At 43.0% G+C, this 26,634-nt stretch overlaps 1 protein-coding gene across 1 annotated transcript in view; it reads right to left on the reverse strand.

The window, feature by feature from the left end:
• The window catches only part of ARHGEF26 (Rho guanine nucleotide exchange factor 26), a 380,358-nt gene that overhangs the window by 339,169 nt on the left and 14,555 nt on the right, over positions 1-26,634 (reverse strand). Inside the window, exon 4 of the mRNA XM_069213320.1 lies at positions 17,657-17,802. Within this exon, the coding sequence (XP_069069421.1) occupies positions 17,657-17,802 (146 nt within the window). The remainder of the gene's footprint in view (positions 1-17,656; positions 17,803-26,634) is intronic.

Raw genomic sequence — 26,634 nt, forward strand, 5'->3', positions numbered from 1 at the left:
TCATTCAACTGCTGATTTAAATGCTGCTATGGCACGTGATTTACAACTCATATGTGGACTGCAGTGCGTACATCACCCACTTATATAACTAAAGTGTATGTCTCCAGCTGGACTGAAGTTTAACGGCTGCAGGTACCCACAGTAAAGAAAGGAGGGCCCTTACCATGCAAGCAACTGTATTTTTATATGGTAATGTCACACCTAAATATGGCCCTCATTCTGACCCTGGCGGTCGGCGGAGAGACGGCGGTCGGACCGCGAACAGACCGGCGGTATTAAAAATGGCATTCTGACCGCGGCGGTCCCCGCCGCGACCGACCGCCACTTCTCCACTCCGACCGCCACGGCGGTCATGACCGCCGGGCTGGAGTTTGCGCACTCCGGCCCGGCGGTCGTCCCAAGACCGCCAAGGGTATTATGACCCTGCCTACCGCCGCGGTTTCTTGTGGGCGGGAACCGCCGTGCGAACCATGGCGGTAAGCACTATCGGGGCCAGGGAATTCCTTCCCTGGCACTGATAGGGGTCTCCCCCACCCCCCACTACCCACCCGAGTCCTCCCCCCACACCCTCCACCCCCCTGCCACCCCCCAGAGGTGGTACGAACCCCCTCCCCACCCCCAGCCCGACATGCACATACATGCACCCCGACATGCACACACCCCCAACATGCACATATACACACCCCCTACACACACATACACAACGGGGACACATACCCGCACACATACATGCAGACATGCGCACCTGCCGAACAGCACACATTACCCATAGACACAGCAGCACCCCCCGCCCGCATACACGCACTCACACACCCCCTCTACACACTCACACGCACACCCCCATGCACGCCCACATCACACAACACCCCCCCACCCCCTCCCCTCACGGACGATCAACTTACCTTGTGCGTTGGTCCTCCGGGAGGCGACGGGAGCCATGGGGAGGTGACCGCCAACAGAAGACCGCCAACAGAAGACCGCCACACAGAAATGTGGGTCGTAATTCTGTGGGCGGTGTTCTGCTGGCGTGGCGGTGGAGGTTGACCAGTCTCCACTTTCCCGCCGACCGCCAGTGTGGCTGCTGGCGGTTTTCCGGCGGAACGCTCCCAGCGGTCAGAATGCGCACAGCGGCATACCGCCGCGGTCGGCGGTCTTCACCGCGGCGGTAACTCGGCGGTCTTGCGAAAAGACCGCCAAGGTCAGAATGAGGGCCTATGTCTTATAAGGTGCCTAATACATAAAAAGTGAAACACTAAATATTTGAAATACATGACATCACAGTGACTGAGGGCCTAATAGCTATTTGCACTTTGAAGTTTCAGACATTTGTCCATAAGACAAGCCAGGGAGTGAATAAAATATTTACTTTATATCTGCACTTGGGAAATTGCTAGAAAAGTCACCCAAAGTCATTTTCTCCTTAGTTTTAAAATTCCGATTTATTGGTGAAATTGGATATTGGACAACTTTAATGATAAATTAACTTTTTTTAAATCTACTCTGTGTCTCCTAAGCCAAATCTGGCTTGAAACCAGTTCTGACAATCATCACTCCTCCAGAGACCAATACACACTCCTGGTTGGAGTTGACTTTGCCTGTCTGAGGGCAAAAGCCTGTCCTTTGGACACAGGAAGACAGAAGTGTTGTCAACAACTGGTAAATTAGCTGGGATTACCCATCTGCAAGGGCAGAACAAAGGATAGCCTTAACAGTTCTTTGTTTGACTTGCCCAACACAAATGGGATCAATCCCCTTGATTCTCAGACTCCTTCTAGATTCTATAAGCCATCTTGAACTTAGGGCTCATGTGAATTTTTACAATAAAATTAGAAGATATATTGCAAAGGGAAGTGTGCATAGTGCAAAGAAGTAGAAAGGATTGGGTAGGAAAAATTCAGTTCACAACTAGTTCCTATCACCTCATCACAATCTCTAAAACCTCTTCAGAACTTTCCTGTACCCGAGAAAACTACATCTGAAGAAGAAGGCATGCTGGAAGAAAGAAGATTCCCAACTATGGCTGCAAGAAGAAGACTCAAGGACTCTGGAATCCTACTGGCACATAGGGACAGGAGCTATTCTCGAAGAGTCAAGGGATCAGTCCCCTATTTGCTTGCTTAGAGACACTAAAAGCAGAAGACTACTGACTCCAGGGAGCCGAGCTAACATAGAGGATTGGCCCCTTGAAGCCCTGCCTGAAGAGATGCCTAGTGCCTAGAAACCTGCCAGGGGGCTGTAGGACCGACCAGAAGAACGTACTCAGAAGATGGATAAAATTGGAGCTCAGTAATTTTTTCAATTTCTTGAGGATTGAGGCAAGATGCTAAGGTTTGCCCTGTGGAGTTGCACCTAAAGCAGGCAACAAAATCAGGTTCATCCCGCTCAGAGCTTTCCGCAGTGCTGATAACTGGTACATCTTCCAGCTTTGCCCCGCTGGATTTTTAGAATCAGAAAAGTGATTAAGTCCCAAAAGTAAACCCTTGGACTCAGGTGAGGCTCCAAATTTATCCCAGAAACAAAGAAACTTTGGAAACTACTAAATCCAGCTTTCTCCCAGTTTGAGCTTTGAGTACCAAAACCAGTGGCTTTAGGGAAGCACAATAATAATATATTCAAGGTTGTGGGACCCTCACCAGATTTAATCTTGGACCCTGACCTACTGAAGGATCTTGATTTCCAATTGAGAGAAAATGTCATAAGGTACAAATTTTGACCTGAATGACCTGTGTGGTGTATTCAACCTCTACTCAGCTGCAGTCAGCCTGAAATTGTGCCTATGGCCCTGCCAACCACAAACTTTTTCCAGTGGCACTTTGTTTTTTCTGAATGTTTTTTTACCTTAAAAAAATAAAACATATCTCCAGTTCCCCTTATCCAAATATAATTATCTTTACGCAATTGTGCTTATTAAATATTTCTCTATTTTCCTCAATTGAAGTGGGACTTTGATTTTGTTATTTTCCTGCCTTTTAAACTGCTGATACTGCTTGAACTTAAGACTTACATTTCTGGAGATTTGCTAGTGTCATAGCTGTAAGAGTTTGAGAAGAGATATTGTAAGAACTCTGTTTTCCTAATCACATTTTTTTTTTTTATTGGTATGGGTCACATCCTCCCAAATTAGTAAACTAATTTCAGAACCATGTCAATAATGTCTCTGGTGTATGGTGTTCTAATTCTTGAATGGTTTTTAGCCCAATCTCCCAATTTCTGGTCACTCAGAGTCATATTAAGTCAAATCTGATCAACATGCCAGTTTATGTGACATCTATTAAAATCAATCAGTTCAAATGTCAATGTAATCAAAATAATCCCTAGAGCAAGAAATGTGAAAGCTTACAGCTTTGGCCTACGAACCTCTTGTGGAAGTAGCCTTATCCTTCTGCTTATAAATCAGGGATCACCAAGACGTGAACACAATTGACTCAACCTTAGTACAAATCATGGGCAACAAGATGCACAGTAATCACTACAAATCTCCTGGTACTGAAAGTTGATCTAAGAAAGACCAAGACATTGTGGCTTACATCGCAGCCAACATAAGATAAAGACACATGTATTCGTAAACAAAGACATACAGGATTAGTTAATTGAAGCAAAGGGTACTTAGGGGCATATTTATACTTTTTGGGGCAAAACTGCACTACTGCAGTTTTGCATCAAAAGGTTTTGTACCGGCTTGCACCATTCTTGAGAGCCAGCCGGGCACCATATTTATGGAATGGTGCAAGCCGGCGCAAAGGGTAGGCTAGCGTTAAAAAAATGACGTTAGTTTGGTGAGGGTGGCGGGATGGGAGAAGGGGGTTTTGCACCAAAAAGTGACGTTAGGCAGGTTAGAGTAAAAAAAAAGACTCTAACCAGCCTAGCGTCATTTTCTAACGCGAAACTATCCATACCACACGACTCCTGTCTTAGAGAAGACAGAAGTCATGCCCACCATCCCAATGTATAGCACTGGGGAAAAGGGTCAACTGGCCTTGGCCATTGCACCCAGTCCCACGTAAGGTGGCCCATTTCAGGGCCCCCAATGGCACTGAAAAAAAAAAAAAAACTTACCTGCACTTACCTATACTTAACTGGGCTGGTGTCCCCCCATCTTCTGCTGTCCCTCTGGTGTTGGTGGGGATGTCCCTGAGGCCTGGGGAGGGCACCTGTGGGCTTATTTCATGGAAGTAGGCCCACAGGTCCCCTAACGCCCGCCCAGACCCAGGAGTTAAATAATGGTGCAAAGCAAGCTTTGTACCATTATTGGACCCTTCCTCCCCCCGTGCCTGATTTTAGCATGGGGGAATAAATATGGTGCTAAGGCCATAGAGTCATTTTTTGCACAGGAACGCCTAGGTTTCCATGTCTTAAAAATTACTTTAACTCCATAACTTTGGCGCTAGACAGGTCTAGCATCGAAGTATAAATATGGAGTTAGTTTTGCACTGAATTTGCATTAAAAAAAAGAAGCAATTTAGGTGCAATTCAATTATAAATATGCTCCTTAGTACTTTACGTTTAAGTTTAGTACAAATTTTTATGTCCATTTGCCTCATACGGATCTAGTGCAAATCCTACTGCTTCCAGGTGTCGGTACTAGATGGTACACACACCACAACCTTCACGCAAAACATTCCCTGCAGTATTTCCAAGTTCCAGATAAACACATTTATGTAAAAAGTCAAAATAAAACATTGAACACAATGTCAGAAAAAACATATTTGTGTGATTTTGTTCAAATAATATCCATGAACACGCAGTGTAAACAACAACAGATCAGCACCAAATGCACAGCTGCAGAACAAACTTCAGTACACGCTATCAATTCTGCCATTAATGTCTGTCGCTTATGAAGACAAAAAGAATAACAGGCATTAGCATAGCCAATAGGTCTCGCCTATAAGAGCTACTGGCTTTGGCAATGTTTTGTAGCCATGATGTAGAGGAGGACGGATACTTTACAATGTGGCTAAATATAATTTAAGAAATGCATCCAGGATAAATGGGCTTTTTTTAAGCGCATTAGCGTTGGGTCTATCACAGTCTTTTTTTTATTATAAATTTTAGCTATGCTGCACAGGAGTCACATGGCTATAAGAGCGTGGCTACAAATCATTGTCAAAGTCAGCAATGCCCATGCTGTACCACATGAAAAAAAGGCAATGGCAGAGCCAATATTCTCAAAGGAGAGGCCTACTTGGTTAGCTTGTTGGTTTTTAGGTCTCAGCACAACACCCCTAATTTCTCAGCAAATCACTTAGGGGGTGATTCCAATAGAGGCTGGCGGCGGTAGCCGCCCGCCTCGCGGGAACCGCCATATGGCCGCTCCGCGGTCGAAAGACCGCGGAGGCCATTCAGGCTTTCCCGCTGGGCTGGCGGGCGACCACCAGGAGGCCGCCCGCCAGCCCAGCGGGATACCCCTCCCCACGAGGAAGCCGGCTCCGAATGGAGCCGGCGGAGTGGGTATGTGCGACGGGTGCAGTTTGCACCCGTCGCGTATTTCAGTGTCTGCATTGCAGACACTGAAATACACAGTGGGGCCCTCTTACTGGGGCCCCTGCAGTGCCCATGCCATTGGCATGGGCACTGCAGGGGCCCCCAGGGGCCCCGCGGCACCCCCTACCGCCATCCTGTTCCTGGCGGGCGAACCGCCAGGAACAGGATGGCGGTAGGGGGTGTCAGAATCCGCCATGGCGGCGCAGCAAGCTGCGCCGCCATGGGGGATTCCAAGGGCAGCGGGAAACCGGCGGGAAACCGGCGGGAGACCGCCGGTTTTCCTTGTCTGACCGCGGCCAAACCGCCGCGGTCAGAATGCCCTGCGGGGCACTGCCGGTCTGTCGGCGGTGCTCCCGCCGACCCTGGCCCCGGCGGTCTGAGACTGCCGGGGTCAGAATGACCCCCTTAATCTCCCCATGCACGAAAAAGACAAAAAGATAACATTTTGGAAAAAAACTCCTACCACATGAAGAAAGCAATTGTGCCCATGTCCATATTTTAGTGATAATACATTTGGAAGCGGAAAACATAAGTTGTCACAATAAAAGCAGATAACATCTGCTGTCACAATAAACATCTATTTCAAAGGAGAAAAGGGCTTCTTTGAAGTGTGTGTGATACAGTAAAACATAGCTACAATGGTGAAATGTTCAATAAGGATGACTGGGAAGAAAAAAAAAATAAAGCAGTACTGCAATCACAGTGTGATCAGTGAAATGAGAGCAATCAACCTGCAGCAATCAGTTCTTGGTCCATGCTCCAACCGAAAGAACAGGTAGTGAAGCCTGCACGCTCTGGCCAATTAGAAGGCAGCAAAAAAGAGTGACAATGAAGCCAACAAATGCTAAGGAATGGGTGGGCTGCTAGCCCCTCATTTTATATAATAACTCTTGCAAGAGCGAGCTCCTGCAGCACATGAGCTGTCATAGGAGAGACCTAAAAAGCAGCTGAGCTAACACATCACAAAAGACACTTTTTAGCATTTCATCAAAGCATTCTAAAGATTGGCATGCCTCACTCTCAAAGAGAGAGGATTCGGTATCTTGAGTCATAGATCAAAGAAACACATTAACCATGGTGACAAATTTCATCCTAGGCTCCAAAACCATGCAGCATAACAAACATGAGACACAACCATACATTTGGTTTATAACTGAAAGTGTGCCTGTAGTCACAGGAGAGTTAAGACCCTCAGTAAGTCATCATACATGCACTATGTCAGTCATCTCTGTACTTATGTAGCTATTTACCACCCACTAACTCAGTCTTGCATTCACACACTTATCCACAATAACACACACAAACTCAACATGCATGTGTAAGATAAATTAAAAATAGAAAGGTAAAAAAAAGAAAACATACTGACACCTAAACATGGTGTATATATATGCCTGCAATGATAAATAAATGTAACCATTGCAGTGAGTGTCCATCTTTAAATGATATGGAGCATATTGTATTGTAGTATTAAAGTTCCAGCATGGCCAACATGTGTGTCTTTAGAACCATACATGTTATGTCTATATTTATTTATATATATATATATATATATATATATATATATATATATATATATATATATATATATATATATATATATATGTATGCGTATTGCTTGATGAATGTTTGGGATTACAAGAGCCTGGCAAACAAATAAACATGTCTTCTCCTCCTGAGAGGGCATAGCAAGTATGATCAGACTGGAAATCTTCTACCTCTGGGGTTTGTCAAAAGAGTTAATCAACATCAAAACCCTTGTTTATTAAGGTAATCTGTGAGATTGCATATAACAAAATACCTGTCTACAGACGTTACCACTGCAGAATAATAACTGATTTGCTTTAACAAATGATTTTCCTAATAACTAAGTCAGGCCTACCACTTTTGTCCTACTTTTCCATAATAAATAAATTAAACCTGTCATTTAGCATTTGACATAACCTTTTCCCAGTGACCCAATTATGCCTATTGCCTTTACCCTTGGCTTGTCACAGACCTGCCAACTTCACCAAAAACCTCCCAGTGCTAGGAGGGATCGGGGCCTTGGAGGGGGCGTGGCCTTGTGTTGGGAAGCACCTAAAAGGCTCTTTTGCCCCACCCGGCCCCAAACCCCTTCTTTCAGAAAAATAAACAAAAGCTTGCTGAGGCTGCTGCTGATGACCTGGGGTGCTTTCACACCCATTAATGGACATCAGCAGTTAAAAGCTTCCGAAAATGAGCTGTAAACCACAGTTTACAGTGGTTTTCAGCTTGTTTTCCCTGCCACTGTGTGATATTGGCTCCTCACCGGCTGACCATGTAAGGGAAGCCAATTTTGTGTGTCACACAGGGGTACTGTGTGAGTTGGCAGGTCTGTTGTCACTATTACCAACTACCAGGTACTGGGGAACAAAAGCAGCTCTGACAAAAATGCTCAAACCACTCCTTCTCCCTTCTCTTCGCACAATCTCCATCCGTTCATCAATCCATTCTCGCCTTTTCACCACTGATCATTTTATCTCTAGCTTCTTTCTCCATTCCTCTCTTTCTCCCTTTCTTGAAGCCTCACTGTGGCTGCTACTATTATTCTTGGGAAGCTGGAGAAAGTACTAGAGGCACCAGGAACACACCTGCACTTTGAAAACCAGCTTCCTAAGGTTTGAGCCTACAGGGCAAATGCCAGGTGGAATAAAAGGTCTTTCTGCCCCTGGGGCTACTATGTTGAGCATAAGCTTTCAAATTAGGTAACACTCAGATGTCCAGTTATAATATAAATATTATAAAAATGGCAGATTGCAAAACAATATAAAACCACTCCTCTGAGTACCTCGTGGAGGGGGTACCCATCTCTAAGCTGTTTGCTTTCTATGGTACGCATGAACATATCTGTCTACAAATGAAAAAATATGTGCCCAAAGTGGTGTAAATAAAAGTGACCCCCCCGCAAGACATGTTGGAGGGATCTCTCACACTCACAAAAGCAGGGGCTGAGGGGGCCACCTTCAGGATGGGTAAGCCTGGGCTACCCCTGCACCATGGGACCTGCAGAGGGACCCCCTTCCACAGGCTTTAATTCCTTCCTTTATAAGGATGAAATGGAGCCGCCCTCAGTCAGGGTGCTCATGTGCTGAGGACGGCTCTGTTTCGTTCTCTGCACATGAGCAGGAAATCTTTCCTTTTGATATTTTCAGCCTTGGTTGCTGGGGAAGAGCTTCCCCAGCAACCAAGGCTGAAAATATCCCCCTCCCTGTAATGACAATCGGCACGCCGTGCACGCCAACATCATTACAGGGAAAATGAAAGTAAAATGAGCCGCTCTGGTCGTTTACTTTCATTTCCATAGATACTTGGGGGCATCTCTCAGCCCCCCAAGACCTGATATCAACAGGTTAGGTACTGTTGAAAAGGGAAGAATCTCACTTTTCGAATGGTACCTAATACCTAGGGGATCCCTGCTTGGAGATCACCCAAGGAGGGCTATTCCGAAGAAGGGATCGACACTAGACATCGGAGAAGAGGAGGGGCCCCTTGCGCAAAGGCTTTTGCTCCCCCTAAATATTTTTTTACTAATTCAGTCCTTCTGCCTCCTCTGGGGCCCCCTAATCTGCCCACTACAGGGGGCAGAAAACCCACCTATTTTGTTTAATTAGGAAATGGTGTAGGCTGTCTAGAATGAACACAGCAATGTACCCTCTCAAAACATGGGCACAGTCTTTTTGCCCCCCTGGGGGTGTTTGGGGGTTATTACCCCCTGATCTGCCCCCTTAGGGGGGATGGAAAGCCCACTAAATCCCAAGTTTTTTTAAATAAAAGGTGGGTGGGGGCAGCCCTCAATTGGCATGGCTATGCCCCCACCCCAGATAAATGGGGACTAGAGCCTTTCTGTCCCCTCTGGGACGGGGGACGGGGCAGGCAGCCCACTAGACACCAGGAAATTAAAAATAAATAGAGGGGTGGGGGCTGCCCACTACCATGGGCATGGTTTTAACCCCATCCCAAATGAAGGGGCCAATGGTCTTTCTGCTCCCCCTGCGGACGTAAGCATCTCATCCCAATGGCAAGCAAGAGGACATTTGATTCTTTTGGGTGTTTATTTTACATATGGGCCGGAAGAGCTTGACTCGCTCCTAATATAGTCCCACTTGCAATGGTGAACGGCTGCACTTTTTGGGCTTGGGTAGAACCTACCAGACCCAAACACTTCTGAAAAGTAGACATCTGTGAGAGTCCAGGATGGTGTGTTTCACATGCACAATGCACAATTTTCTTATCCACAATGCCCTGCAAACCTCCAACTTTGCTTGCACTCATGAATTTTTTCTACATTTCTGTGATGAAAATTTCTGGAATCTGCAGGAATTCACAAAATTCCAACCACCCAGCATTACTCATTTTTACTGATAAAAACTCTGCCCTACTTATGTGGCTGGGCCAAGTGCCAGCGACAAAAACGGAGGAGTAATTATCTTGTTATGGGCCGCAGTGCCTGATAGTACGATGGAAGAGGGTGGCTGACGTCATGAATTTTGAATCTGACACCAGACTTGAGTGGCCGTGCCAAGGTGCCAACACTCAGTTTTATATAAATACCAGTCTCCTTATTTCAGTAGGTAGTTGTATACTGGATGTCTGGAAGGAGTTTTGTTGCACTACACATTAGGAGATCTGAACTGGAGAAAAAAAACTCCCTGGAAATTTGTATATAGTCTCTGAGGCTGAGAACAAGCAAATCATGCTTTAAAATTAGCTCTGCTTTGGCCTGCAGAAGACAAATTTCCAGTATTTGCTTAGGAGCTGACTCCTGCCCAGGAGGAGAAGAATCAAGGCCCAGACAACTGATACAATTCCTAATTTTTATGAAGAGCTTCATATGACACATCTGACATTTCTACCATTGATAATTTTATGGGAGGTCCTGTATCATTTAAATTGTAGCCTGATAACATGCTCAGGAAATTCTTCCTTTACCCTTCTGCTGAAGATAGTCATGATGATTCTTAAACGTGATTAATCTCTTTAGACAACATAGTTATGGTGATATCATAGTTTAAAAATGTGAATAGATGTTACCTAACCTTAGACCTAACTTTAGATCCTAGTTTTGCAGTTGCTACTTGGAGCATGTGGGTCTCATTAAGGCTCCATATTCCATGGCATCCTTCCATCTGAAAATCCCAACTGCAACTGTTTGAATTATAAGGAGCCGAACCTCTGCTATCCTCATTGGGGCATACTATGGGTGGCCAATTTCCACACCATTAATCCTCTTTTTTGAATGTTGATATTAAACAGCAGAGGGAGAAGCAAGAGGTCTCGCCATTGAACTGTGCACAATACCCTCATTGTCATTGGACCAGTAGCAGTGCTAAGTCGACATAGGAACTTTGACTTTAGACCAATTCAAATATATCATTTTTCTGTGGGTGGGAATCCCACCTCATTTTTGGATGCTGAGTTGTGTGATATTTAAAACGCTGTGCTACGTGAAATTTGTGGCAAGTTTCTCAGCTGCTTCAACACAAACTCAGTGAATTGTTCCCATGCAGAAAGATGCTAATAAACCTAGGATGAACGACAGCTAGATTAAAAACATATGTGATATATTGAATCATTCTGGCAAGCACTTTACAAGCATTGACTGAGGACTGTAAACAGGGCTTTTTATTTCATTCAGTTTCATATGTTGCTTTGCATGGCTTGAATGATGATTGGTAAATGCTTTAAAATGCCATCTTAAAAGAATTCAAACCCAGGTGTTTCCAAAACATTAAAGACATGAGAAACCTCTATCCTTATGATAACATTGTCCATGGAGGCCAATGTTATACGAAACGTAGCATTCTACCACATAAACACAATAAGGCGGTATCTCTGACTAAAAAGTGCGAGGACATACAGACTTTTGTGTTTTCATAACATAACATGTAGTGATATTCCTTATGTGACACACAAATAATTATTCTTTTTAACCCTTGGGTGCCTAGGATGTAACTCTTATATTCTCGATTGCACCGCTTGGGTGCCAAGGATGTAACAGTTACGTCCTGGTATGGACCCTTGGGGGAAGTGCTAGTGCTTCCCCCGAGGGCCTCGCATCCCCCTCCCATGGGCAGGGATGGAAGGGGAATCACTTCCCCTTCCACCGGCCCCCCCACCCCTGTGAGCATGATTGTGCGCTGACCTCATCAAACGCTGCCCCCTAGCATGGATCGGAAGAGAAATGCAAACACATTTCTCTTCCAATCACTTGGAGGGGGAGAGAGAATGGCATCAAAGGAAAGGAAAGGCCTTTCCTTTCCTTTGATGTCTCTCTAAGCATTTCTACTGCACGATCGCGATGCGATCGGGCAGCAGCAATGCCCACAAGACACCAGAGAGGTTTTATTTTTTGTATTTGGGCAAAGACCACTCCCCAAGGGGACAAATTATTTGTATTCCTTTTCTGTCCCCCCGGTGGCAGATCGGCCTTTTCTAATTAGGCCGATCTGCCCCCGGGGGGCAGAAACCGCTAGACACCAGATATTATTTATTTATTTTTTATCTATTTTTAGATGTGGGGAGCGACCCCTTAGGCAAGATTCTCTCCCCTGGGGGCAAAGTTCACTTTAGGCCATTTCTGCCCCGTGGGGACAGAGCTGCCTATTTTTATTAGGCCGATCTGCCCCGGCCGGGGGGGGGGGGTCAGAAACCACTAGACACCATGGATTTTTTTTGTTGGTCAATTTCATGCCAGGGGAGCGACCCCTTAGGCAAGGGTCATTCCCCTGGGGGTCAAATTTGTTTTAGACCATTTCTGCCCCTTCCTTGTTGGCAGATCGGCCTATTTTTATTAGGCTGATCTGCCCCCGGGGGGCAGAAACCACTTAGGCACCAGGGATTGGTATGTGTGTGTGTATGTGTGTGTTTTGTTTGGGGGGCCAGCCCCTTGGGCAAGGTTCGCTCCCCACATGGGTACATTACTGTTGGCTGGTGGGCAGATGGGGCGATTACCCCTGATCCACTCCCTGGGGGGGCAGAAAGCATACTAGATGCCAGGGAATTTTAAAAAATTGTGGGATTGTGGCTACCAATCATTATGGGCATGGTTATGCCCCCACCCCAACTGAACAGTCTTTCAGCTCTCCCCTGCACTCTAAAACATCTTATCCCACAGCAAACAAGAGGACATTTGATTATTTTGGGCTTTGGTTTTACATTTGGGCCATGAGAGCTTGTCTAACTCTCCAAATCGTCCCACGTGGAATAGTGAGGGAGCACTTTTTGGACTTTGGGACGCTGCCTGCCATGTAGAAACATCTACGAGACCTAGACACATCTGAAAACTAAACATCTGGGTGAGTCCTGGGTGGTGTGCTTCACATGCACTTCACACCATTTTCTTACCCACAATGCCCTGCAAACCACCAACTTTGATGGAAATCACATATTTTTCCCACATTTTTGTGATGGAACCTACCAGAATCTGCAGGAATTCACAAAATTCCTACCACCCAGCATCGTCGCATCTATACAAATAAAAAGTCTGCCCCACTTGTGAGCCTAAAAATGTTTTTTTTCAAACTGCCCTTTTGGACCTGCTTTGGTTCCCCCCTCAATTTTGACATTTTTTGGCTCTTCCCTGTCACAGGCACTTGGCCCACCTACACAAGTGAGGTACCATTTTTACCAGGAGACTGAGGGGAACGTTGGGTGGTAGGAAATTTGTCCCAGTGCCGTGATCCCACACAGAAATGTGAGACAATGTGATTTTTTAGCTAAATTTGAGGTTTGCTGAGGATTCTGTGTAAGAAAACACTGGGGTCCATGCAAGTCACATCTCTATGGACTCCCTCGGGTGTTTAGTTTTCATAAATGTTTGGGTTTGGTAGGTTTCCCTATACGGCTGCTGAGCCCAGGCACAAAAATGCAGGTGCTTCCCCCGGGCAAAAACAAGTAGTTTTGCATTTGATAATTTTTATGTGTCCACATAGTGTTTTGGGGCATTTCCTTTCATGGGCACTAGGCCTACCCACACAAATGAGGTACCATTTGTACCTCATTGTACCAGGATGTAACTGTTACATTCTCGATTGCACCGCTTGGGTGCCAAGGATGTAACCGTTACATCCTGGTATGGACCCTCGGGGGAAATGCTAGCGCTCCCCCCTGAGGGCCTCGCACCCCACTCCCATGGGCAGGGATGGAAGGGGAATCGCTTCCCCTTCCACCAGCCCCCCCCACCCCTGTGAGCATCATTGTGCGCTGACCTCATCAAACGCTGCCCCTTATTTCAGCTATTATATTCTGTAGGAAAACCTTGTAGGATCTACACAAATGACCCCTTGCTGAATTCAGAATTCTGTCTACTTTTCAGAAATGTTTAGCTTTCCAGGATGCAGCATTGGTTTCACACCCATTTCTGTCACTAATTGCAAGGAGGCTAAAAGCACAAAATATAGTAAAAATGGGGTCTGTCCCAGTAAATGCCAAAATTGTGTTGAAAAATGTGGTTTTCTGATTCATGTCTGCCTGTTCCTGAAAGCTGGGAAGATGGTGATTTTATCACCGCAAACCCTTTGTTGATGCAATTTACTAAGAAAAAACCACAAGCCTTCTTCTGCAGCCCTTTTTTCCCATTTTGTTTTAAAAAACAAAATTTTCGCTGTATTTTGGCTAATTTCTTGGCCTCCTCCAGGGGAACCCACAAACTCTGGGTACTTCTAGAATCACTAGGGTGTTGGAAAAAAAGGATGCAAATTTGGCGTGGGTAGCTTATGTGGGCAAAAGGTTACGAGGGCCTCAGCGCGGACTGCCCCAAATAGCAAAAAAAAGGCCTGGCACCTGAGGGGGAAAAGGGCTGGTTGCGAAGGGGTTAAAAGCATTACCTCAGAAAACACCTATTTATTGTGTGTGATTACTGTGTCATAAAGTATGCTGGACCAAGGTATTCTTTCATATGCTTGTATACAAAGAGAAAAACTTGATTAACCAACTAGTATTAGTACTAGACACCTTGCAGCTTTTATTCTTATTACCCTAAAGTGTAATCGAAAAGACATTGTGACAAAAGAGCCTCAAAGAACTGTATATGGGGTTCAGAATAAAAAACTGAACAGGCAACAAATACAAAGAAAACGCGTGTTATATCGTGCAAGTGTCAGTTCAAGCAGTGCACAGCTTCACTCCTGTCTTTATGCAATATTAACTCGGAATTCCAGCAAATTATTGTAGACGCTGAAGACAGCAGTGTTCTGGAACAGAGTGCCAATCACTTCTCACTGTTCCTGAGCTGTACGCAGCGCATGTATTAAATCAGAGAAATTCAGAGTTAAGTGTATGCATTTTAGAATGTGCAACCGCATAAAAACAGGTACACAGCTGTCCTGTATGAGTGCACAAATTCATGATGGAGCCCATTTTCAGAATTCCCACCAATTTGCCTACGTGAATTATCAAAGGAATCATACCATGCAGCAACTATGCATATAATCAACTATTTTCGTGAACCAGAGCCTGAGGACCATGCAGTCTATAACCTCCAAGTGGTGCATTTGAAGAGAAGTGATGTTAGCTAGATCCACAAACCTAGACTCGAACCAGTCCTACTAGGTGTCATTAATAGGGCCAAGTGGTGCTACGTTAACAAAATAACTTCTGTGAAACCCCGCTGAATCACTGTTTGGAGCCAGGGACCCCAGCCTAAGCAATTTCTGAACCTCAAACTCAAACAACTTCACAAAACTACAGAAACAAGTATATATCAAACACATACACAAATTATTAAATATGTTCTTTAATTCACAAACAAAAAAATATACAAAAAAATGAAATTGTATTATTAATAGGATGATTGAAGCTCTTCAAAACGTGGTTTCAAAACAACAAAACAATGTGTTAGACTCTAGGTTATGATTTTGAATTTTTGGCTCCTAGTGTATCCTCTCTTTATATCGGTGCATACTACTACTTCTATTGAGGCCACCAATCGTTAATGCTACTATCTGCTGTATTTATGAAAGAAACTAAGTATACCATACCAACTCAATGTTTAGTCTCCACTTTCAAACATATTTACATTTACAGAGGAGTTTAAATTTATTTGTTTATATTTTGCTTTTCATGTATCTGTACGTTATTAATCTGCTAATATTTTTTTATTTTTAAACAGTTGCATTAGCCCTGAGGAGGTATTGTGGACCCGCAGGCATCTATAGACCACAGGTTATGAACCGCTGCTCTACAGTAGATAACTTTAGGGTGAGTCCACATTTCTTTCCTTTTTCAAATTGAAAAGTTGTTAGAGCAACAATCTCCTCAGTAAAAAAATACTGTTAGCAATATGCGAACCAATGTATATACTAACAGTTTGATTGCAAAGTACTGAATCGTAGTGGTTTGCGACACACTATGATTTGCTAGCTTCACAGGGATGGCGGCCTGCTGGTTTTGGCAAACCGTCATTTCTGCAACTGCTTTTAGATAAAGCAATACTTTTTAAAAATGCAATACGTTTTACTTAAAGGAAAATGCGACATGTTAAAATACAAAGGAGGAAAAGTTCATCAAGCGATTGCTCTTAAAAAATGTTTTCGGCAACATTCACAAAGGAGAAGGGGTCCCATTTGTGAATAGTTAACCACTGTCTTTCAGTAGTCAGTAAAATATTAATGTTTTTCACCTGGACTTCAGTCACAAAACAATAATACATGTCATTCTCAATCCCTATTTGAAAGGGCCACCCTAAACACATTCATTCAAAAAAACAATTTGGTATGTAGTCATAAACCCAAACTACGATTCGGTAACGTGTTACCAAATCACAATTTGGGTTTGGTACATACACAAAGGTAATTTTGTAGTCAGAAATGGTCCTATTTTGCTAATTGCAAAAATAATAAGTACATCTGGACCCAAGTCACAGACATTATCTGCTGATTTGCATGCATTAAGGGTGTGAAGCAGTACAGATCTATAATGTGCACGAATATGTATTTAACGGGGCTCCAGGGAGATTCACTGAACACTAGAGAAATGTTGACATAAAAATAAAGGTCCAGATTTACTGAGATTTTACATCAGGGTTGCCTCACTTTTGCCATGCAAAGTCGATTTGTGTGGCTTTGCATGGTTTTAGTAAATACAAAGTAACACAATGTAGCACATAGTGCTGCTTTGCATTACTTTACGCCAGGTAAGCATTACATAGGAGGAGCATGGGCGTTCTTTTGCAAAAATTATCCCGTCCATAATGCAGGCGCAAGGATGCCTGCTTAAGAGCTAGACAGCCATAAGTGGGCGAGAGCACAGAGGGTGCCGACCAGCGCCATATCTTAGTTAATACAGCACTGTTCAGTTCTCTGTAGTCCAAGCAATGCAATGCAGCAACTTCCTTTGCTGATCTAAGTTGGATGAATTATTTGTAAATATACCCCAAAGTATGACAGATAACCAAATATTGAGGAATTTCAGATAAGTAAGGAGTAGTATGAAACGATAGAAAGCTCTTTAGAGCAACGCATGATTATCACAAGCTAAAATCCATGTGACAACAGTGTACTGTGAAAATAAATTATGAAACATCCCACTGTTTGGAATGTCTATGGGCAAGCCAGCAGATATGAACTTAAATTGGCGTTGTGCTATATTCGTTGTATAGTCTGTATCATTGGATGGAGTCATATTTTGAACCACGCATCGATCAATTGGATTTGTTTTACTACTGTAGCTGTTTGGCTTGGCGGACAGCAGTAAATTTACAAGCCTAATTTTGTGATATTCCGCACTCAGCTCATTGGCCATGTGAAATGACAAGCCTGATGCAGAAATTGAGTGAACTATGTCGGTTTGGAATTGTTGTAGTCTAAAGTGAAGGGAAAACCCAAGCATGGATTTAATTTAAAGCTAAAAAATATTCTCTTCTTTCACAGTCCTTGGATATTGTTCCTCTGATGGTTGCCAGCCCTTCGAAGCCCAATATGCTTTCATCACTGGTTTGCAGAGTATAGTCTACCTTTTCTTAGACCAAAAAAGAGACAGTAAAACAGTAAAGAAGACAGCGCAGCCATTTTCTGTCAAAAAAATTCAAAACCGACTAATAGAATTCTGTGAATTAAAAATTAAAAAGAGAATCAACCTGCCAGTAATGTGCAAGTATATGGCATAAAATAAAAAGACACAATGAGTTATCTGCAAAAAGAGTTTTTAGTATGTCACTTACCGCAGACAATTGACTCCAGGACGACCGCAGAGGCCTGTATTGAATAACTATCCGTTCATCTGATTTCCGGTCTCTGCTCTCCACCTCCTCGTCAGAGTCAATATCAAGGGCTTTCTCTTTGTAATTTTGATAAAGTACAGCGGTTTCTAAAATATGAAAATATATAAACTACTATAATTCACTGGAAGTCATCACCCTCGTCCATTTGTAGTATTTTCTTATCCCATCTAAACATGCCAAAATACAGAGTAATATGAAAAGTGTATTGTACATTCCAGTCCCTGCACTTATGCCCACTGCAAGCGGATACAATATCACATCAGTTCACACTTACGCCTTTGTTCCGACGGGCCATAATAATACGGAACTGGGCACACATTGGGTTTTGCCCTCAATTTAGAGCTACAAGGGTTGCACGAATTACAGCATAAGAGGCTGTTTGCCCGCACAAATTTTGCGAGGCAAAACCTGGAATTTTGTTTGCGACCAAACAGCGCACAGTCCACGTTAACACATCTTACAACCACGTGAAACTGGCGTGTAAGCACCCATTTTGAGGTGCCATATCAAAATGGGTGTGGTAATTGTAACTAATAATCAGTGCACTCCATCGTATCACTAATTGTGGGAGCAGAATTACCACACCTATTTTTTTTATTGCCCTTGGAATGAGGGCCTTGTCACTTTCATAAAATATATTCACGCAAAGACATTCAGCTACACCTAAAGGAAGAAAGCACTTTAGTCACACTACAATAATCCTCCACAAGTCAGTGCCTCTGGGTGCTACGTTTTGCAGGTATTACCCCCAACCCACTCCCTCTCTGTCCCCCCTTACAGTGACGTAACAAAGGCCCCCGGAGCCCCTGTGGGGTGGGGGGGGGGGCTTCAGCACAGTAACCTAGCATGAGAGCTCCTGAGTGAGTCTGGATGGGGCCCCTTCATGTACTTTGCAATGGGAGCCTCCTCAAGTTTTGTTACACTAAAGCCCCCTTTCCAAGCTCTCAGCCCAGGTTCTGGGCTCCCTGTTCTCTCTATGGGCACTTTACTAGTAGCAGAAATAAATCTCAGGTGCAGTTTCAATCATCCCCAAATGCATGTGTGTACTCAGTCTCAAGAATTTACAGTCGTACTACTTAATGGGTTGACTACTCCCTCTCAGGATCATTTCAGTGCTGCCCAGCACCCCACTGACACACCCACACATATAGGTGAGCACCAGCACACCAGCAGTCACAACTGGAACTTCTTTGGTGCAGGGCTGTATTCATTTGCATGCCTGCTGAGCCTTCACTTCACAGTTGCCTGAAATCAGCAGTCCAGACACAGCACAGTTTCAGCCAGAGAATTAGTTGGTGCAGTGCCTAAAGGGGCCTTACAGTCAGCAGTTACAGCCCTTGCCAAGGCCGACTGGATAGTAGGCACAACGCTGGCAGGCACTTCCGCACTTCAGTAGATATAGGCCTGCAAGGGCTGTTTAGCAATTCAGCAGATCCAGCCCCACCCGGGCTGTTCAGTAATTAGGCAGAAGAACACCAGGGTCCCGCTGCATTGCTCCCTATATGTCTAAGTCTTCTGGGTGCTCCACAACCACTGGGAAGACACTGGACCACACCGATTTCAGCACATTCTATTTTCCTCCAGGATAGGCAGGCTCTGACCCTCTCTCAGCAGGAAGACAGGATTGTAAGGCCCATATTTATACTTTTTTAGCACCACATTTGTGTCATTTTTTTACGCAAAAGCGGCGCAAACTTACAAAATACAATTATATTTTGTAACTTTGTGCCGCTTATGCGTCAAAAAATGATGCAAGTACGGTGCTAAAAAAGTATAAATTTGGGCCTAAGTGCTTTAGGACAGGTGCAAAGCTCCTCCAGCAAGAGATCCAGACTTAAGGTGATATTCCCTCACTTCTGAGAAACTGGCTCTCAGGCAGACAGTAGTAATGGTTGCACAGCAGACCTTACAGTATTCTGCAGCGAAATGTATCCCTTGGCCATAAAGGACTTAGAATAGGAAGGTAGTGGGCTAGATAGGATCCCACTTTTATATACACCTGGTAGACAGATGTGGAGCCACTGTCACAAACTGTAGAACGGGTTGCATTGTTTCTTTTTTCAAGAGTCCTTTGCTGGCTGTTCTTCAGGCATAGTCTTTATGCAGAGTGGTGCTTCTCACAGCAGGTTGTCTCAACCTGGAAGCACCCACAAAAGAGGCACAAATCAGTGTTAGGTTTCTGCACCTGGCTGACTTCAGCCCAGTTGCATGACTAACCAAGGAAAGACAACATGATAGGTCTCACCTCAAAGTTATCACACCATTCACAAGAGAGTCTGCAGGTCCAATCCTCACCAACCAAATGGCAGTGTTCTGGAGGAGTAATCAGCAGCTCGTTGCTAACCAAAAGACCTCAGAGAATATCTAAAGAAGTAATCTATCCACACCCTGTACTTCAATGCTTGGGCCCTTCTTCCAGCTGCAGGGATGTGAGCAGTACACTTCCACTGTCTGGGAGCACGGACCTCACCTTCCATCTTGTACAAGGCAAGGCCAGGGACATCCAGCATGGCTGCACACACACGCACCAAGCATGTAGCACAAGGGCTACACACCTAGGGCCAGATGTATCAAAGCTTTTTGCATTCTCAAACAGTGTGACTGGCCGTTTGCAAATGCAAAAATGCCTTTCAGTATGTATGAAAGGCATTCGCTATGCAATTTTAAGGAATTGCTAAAATAGTGATTCCTTAAAATTGTAACCCCGTTTAGAGAATCGCAAATTGCGATTCTCTAAATAAGAAATCGCAAATAAGGAATCCTTATTTGCGATTTCTTAGGCACATGTATCAAGCTTTTCCTTAATGCGAATTGGGCATTAAGGAATCACAATTACCACCAAATACAATTTGGTGGTAACCATGTACAAATTTTAAAAATGCATTAAAAATGCATTTTTAAAATTGACATGTAACGCACACATGCCCCTTAGGCATGTGTGAGCCTTACATGTCGTAAAATAATTTTTGGGGTGCAGCAGAGGGGGCCTTAGGCCCCCAGCACCCTGGGGTTTGCATTTCCGAAATTGCGAATTCCAGTTAGGAATTAGCAATTTGGGAAATGCTAAAAATTTGCAAATACGGGCCTACAGGCCCATAGGTGCGAATGGGGTCAGAATCGCTATTTGCGATTCGGTAATAACATTTGCAATTTTTAAGAAATCACTATTACTGAATCACAAATATGATACATACTATTTTACGACTCTGAAATAGCGATTTCTTGAAAATCGCTATTCAAGAATCGCAAAATGGTTTCTTGATACATCTGGCCCCAAAACTCTTAACACAGTCGAGAGATGTTAGTGAAAAGGACAGAGCAAGCACATTGGAGCAGACCTCACACATGTGGGCCAGTGGGCCTCAACTCCTGTGAGACAGATAAAGATTTCTGGTCCCAATACTTCTCCTTAAAACACAACATCCTGCCACCAAAGCTCATGGTACTAAACCTACTGACGGACAGCATTCTTTATAACAAAAAGGACAAGCTTAGTGTGTTCCTTCAAGTCACAGGACAAAATCAGTATCTCTCAAAGTGAGGGGCATGCCAAGGCCTCTACTCATACACTACATTGGTGATGGCATGGGCAAAATAAAGTTGGGATACCAGATACAGGCAAGCTGGTACACAGTGCAGTGAACCTTTCCCATTCACCATGGAGGGGACATTCCCGTCCCAACACTTACTGATTAGAGCGCTAGCACTCATAACTCACAAGTTTCAATCTAGGCTGGTCCAACTCAGCCTTTCGTTTTTCTCTCATTGATAAACTGAGTATCAATAAATTGCACAAGTATTATGGTTGTGTGGCAAAATATTGAGAATAAAATGATTGTGGGCCACAATATCAAGGCCTAAATATCAAGAAACAAGATATGGTGAAGATAAGTGTATATAGGTAAGTACTGATTTACTATCTCAACTAATTTTGAAGATATCTATCTATCTATCTATCTATCTATCTATCTATCTATCTATCTATCTATCTATCTATCTGTATATATATATATATATAATATATATATATATATATATATATATATATATACAAATATGTGGTTAAGTACTGTGAATCTATGCTAAACTATATAAACTTACCTTCACAATATTTTTGTTCTGAACATTTAGGCCTTGACCACCCTGTATCATAATTTGGCTCTAGCCTGCTGCATAATTAAACTCAGACAGTAAACACTATAAATTGAATACCCCATACAAAATAGAAGTGAAATGAATTTCCCAGATATGGTCCTCCGTATAAGTGGCCCGATAAATGGGCTGAATTTTCCCCTCCATCGGAGTTACCACTACTAGTGATATTAGTAACTCTGTGGATGGAGAAAACCCAGCTAAACTGAAGGTGGACACTAAGAGACCATTAACAAATGAGGAATTACTGAGGGAAGTGAATTTGGGATTTCAGGTCCGATTTTGCTAGTAATTCCTCACCCACTCCCATTCTTTCTCGCAGGGCTAGTTTCAACAGCTAAAGTCTCCGCTGAAAGTAAAGGGATCTCATGTGTGCGAGCTCTTTATTCCGATAATACCAGATTTAAGAGGCCACTCGCATGAGGACCCATGTGCCCCTACATTAAAGATCAGGGATAGAACCAGGGAACATAAAAGCACACATTACCATAAAAGCCCAGTTTCCTAAAGAAACTCGATTAAGAACAAATTGCAATTTGTGAAACAAAGAGCAGTAACATGAACAGCCCAAACAAAGTTTGGGAATAAAAGAACTGTTGCTAATCTCATAGCAAAGGCAGCAGACAAAGGAAGCGGATAATTTCACTTTGTTGCTTGCAATAATAAACACATGGGGCAGGTCATCAATAAATGATTAACCAATGGCTCGCTAATCAAGATCTAAGATGTTCTATGCAGCTCGAAACTCACTTGACTTCTGACGGCAACAACGTACGGATATTATCTGGAAAAAATTACAAAAACAAAAACTATAAAATCCCGAGTTTCATTTGACTTCAAACAAACCTCTGAGCCAGACCTCAGATAGTTTAATGAGACTGGCAGGGGCAGTACAGGCCCATGTTGTTGAAATGCTTTCATTTGCGTAAGTATTCAAATATGTGACAGAATTTCACATTGGGTGGTCATAACTAGGGCCATCATATTTATGAGACAATGAACACACTGTGAGTCAGGTGGACTCAGGCAGCAAGGCAGGCACATTTTGAGACATATTATTATATGAATAAATGCAAATTATGCAAGACATTCTATGGTCTTATTGTCTCTCTTTTTAACACACAGTTATTGATAGAAAATGGATCCCGGAGTTACAGAAAATGCAGATGCTTCTGAAGAGTAAATAGTTCGTGGATGAGATATGTACATTACACTGAGCGGAAAACACACCTATTTGTACACAAATCTTGTAGTAAAAGTTGTTATTTTATTCTAGCTATCCAGCTGCTCTTTAAACCTGCCTCCTGGTGCTCACTTTTTAGTTTGCTGAGGGCTAAATCTTTATAGCGCTTGGAAGTACCATATTGCCACAAGAAACAGACATACATAACAATACTGTACATTATGCGCCTATTATGTGAGTGTCTAAGTAATGGACTTTAAACATCAAAACTCCAGACCTTAAAATGATGTAAAGTATTTGGGATTCCATGAAAATGAGCATATTTCTCAATCAGCCAGTGTATCAATTGTGATCAATGAGACTCAAGAAAGCGAAGGCTGCTCACTGTGCCCGAGAAATGCTAACTGTACTAAGGCCTGCTCGCGGATATAGAACTGGTGCAAGTTACTTGTCTTCCGCAGCTTAGAAACCGTACTGCATCCTGTGTCTGACATCAGAGTTGTCCACCAAGATGCATTTGCTGCTAAGATGGCAGTGTCCTGATTTCCCCTCTATATAAAGAAAACATTGTCATACTGGTACCCATGTAGGATCATATATTGCCATGGCAGTATTCACATAGCTCCCAGTAAGCATAACACCATAGCCTTGCAAACAGACATACATACATGCCAGAATCCACATTGCTCCCACATCTGAAGCAATATAAAAGATCCAGAAAAATGTTACCTCCACCATGTATGGTACCAATGTGTATCAATTTCTATATAGGCATATGCAAAACACCACTGTCATGTGGTTATACACACTGGCTCCCACTACGTATAGAACAGAAAATTTGACCAAATTAGTATAATCTGTTTCTCACAGTATGTGAAGCACAAAAACTGTGCCATTATCCATGGCATGCCAAGGCCTGGCTCGGTGACAGATGAGCAGCACTAGGGCATTCCATAGCATGCCAGTCCACTGATAGCTTGGGCGTCTTGCATCATGTACTAAAGAATGTAACACTAGGCATGGGTGGGCTATGCTCAGAGTGGGTGTAGAAGAAGCAGAATGGCTGGCTGAAACATGTCCCTTCTACTCTGGGCCACTGAGCAAGGAGCAGCTCCATAAGTCACACAAAGTAATGGCTACTGACCAAAACAGGCCAGCTCAAATGGGACAGAAGAACCAGCTTCATATTACTAGTAGCTTGTCACTGAACTAGGATGATAAACTAGAGGTGAAATAAACCACTGCAAGAGCTAGTGATTAAACGTGTGTATTATACATCCAGCAATCCTTGAATGGCCGGGAACAAATTTACAGAGGCCGTCAACCCAAATATTACTGGGGAAAATTTTGCTGATGCATATGGCAAGTCAACTGGCACTTGTGGCTGGATGGAGTGCGAGTCATGGGGGAAATCGATATGGCTAGGAGTAAAACCCTTTGAGAGTAAAGTAGATGGTAAAGCATCTTCCATGCTCTTTTAAATACATGCAGTTTGCATGATTCTTAAGACTTCTATTTACAAAAATGCTTTAGACTTCATTGAATACCTACATTAGTACAGGCTTTCTTACGGTACCTTCATAACGAATACAAAGATCAAGACAAAGATAAATTCTAATAATCTTAACAAAGATAACAATAATAATGATAACAACAATACTACTACAACAACTAAAACAACAATAATAACAATAACAGTAACAATAACAACAATAATAATAATAATAATACTAATACTACTACTAATAATAATAATAACAATAATAACAATAATAATAATAATAATAATAATAATAATAATAATAATAATAATAATAATAATAATAATAATAATTTCATAATATCCTGTCTAAACTCACAATTTTACAGATATATAGTGAATTTATAATCCCAGATTTTCAAAACAATATGTTTGAAAATTTAAGGTCCACCATGGAAAAGAACTCTTCATCATGGAACACCCTTTAACCCTTAAATCTGCCACTTTGCCGGATTATTTATTTATTTATTCTTTAATCAGAGAATGTAGGTCGCCTCGCACATTTCTTACAATGAGATTGAGTATCAATATTTCTCTTTTTTATGATTGTATCACACAGTTACTTTGCGGATTTTAAATTACAAATGCACAACGCTCCTCGTGGATTACTGAGCCTGACTTCTGAGGCCATTCTGCACTTGAGCAGCTGTAAAGCTCTGACTCATCTCCACGCACCGTGCTGCCCTCGGCAAACAGGCAGTATGTGAACTATGCACCGTGCAGCAGCTGTACATGTTCCAGATGATTTGTCAACGTGCAGCCCTGTAAATGGCTCTGTGCCATAATCGTTTTCAGCTCAACTCCTAGTAAGGTTTCCACAGCTGAAATAAAATATGTCCAAACATATCCTTCCATCTGGAGAACTGTTTCCAGTCTGCACAACCACACGTTTTTAAAGATCCCAGGCCCGATTCACAAAGAATTTGCTGAAACGTACACTTACAGTACTTCAGGCTTTCTCCTAAATTCCATGAGTAAGCATGAAGTAAGCAGGAATATTAAGAGAGAATGTCACACCTACTCACAGCAGACTGTGAATGAGGCCCCCAGTTTGCTATGGCTCTGTTAAAAGACAGTGGTGCTGATTTACAGATTTTGCTAGGAATAGGTGTAAAATATTACTATAGTACTCCTGGCTTACCTCTGAACTCCAGAAGTAAGACAGGCATACTCCTAGCTAACTCTTGTCTCACTCATGTGGAAAGAAGACGGGTAAGTGGAAGTGACACAAACAAGGCTTGCTTTACGTCATGTAAACCTTTACAGCTTAGCCTTCAAGGTGTAAAGCTTTGGAATCAGCAGAATCTGAAATCCAACTGGCCAGACTCACAAAGACATTTGTGTGTGTAAACTGAGCTTACATACACAAGTACCTTGAGTTATCATTGCAAATTCAATTCTGAGATTCACAAATTGTGAATTTGTACTAACAAAGGCATTTGTGATCCGTACTCTTACCACATGTAAGTGTAATATGGTGCATGAGTAAATCCTCCCCAAAGGTTGAGGAGTGGACATTCGAGGAAAGGGGTGATGTTGAGAGTATATTCATAACTAGGAAATGGGTAAAAATAAACTTCAGCAGAACCCACTCCCACAACAGAAACAGAAAGGGCCAGATGCTCAAAGACTTTCCAGTGAGTGCGTGGGGTTTACAGCTGGATAACTCCTTGAGTCCCAGAGAAAGCCAGGAGTACTACACAGCACCTCACAGCAAACCTGTATGAATCATGCTCTTAGATTTTTACTCTTCTCAAGGTCACACGTAAATCTTTTTCGATACTCAGAATTGGGGAGAACCCATTAAAATTGAGGGAGATATAGTGAAAAAGGTTTCTCCCTAGAGATTTTTTTTTCGGCAACAAAATAAGTAAAATTACCCTAATGTGAAGTTATTTCCAAATGCAAATTGTACACTATGCACAATAAGCATGCAAAACAACGTTTTGCTGGATGAAATGGAATTCGCTAAACCTTTCCAGGAGTTCCTGAAAAAAAGGAGTAAATCAACTAACGCCGTTTTAGCTATTGCCTCATGTCACC

This window comes from Pleurodeles waltl, chromosome 11 (genome assembly GCF_031143425.1).
Source record: "Pleurodeles waltl isolate 20211129_DDA chromosome 11, aPleWal1.hap1.20221129, whole genome shotgun sequence".
Taxonomy (NCBI): domain Eukaryota; kingdom Metazoa; phylum Chordata; class Amphibia; order Caudata; family Salamandridae; genus Pleurodeles; species Pleurodeles waltl.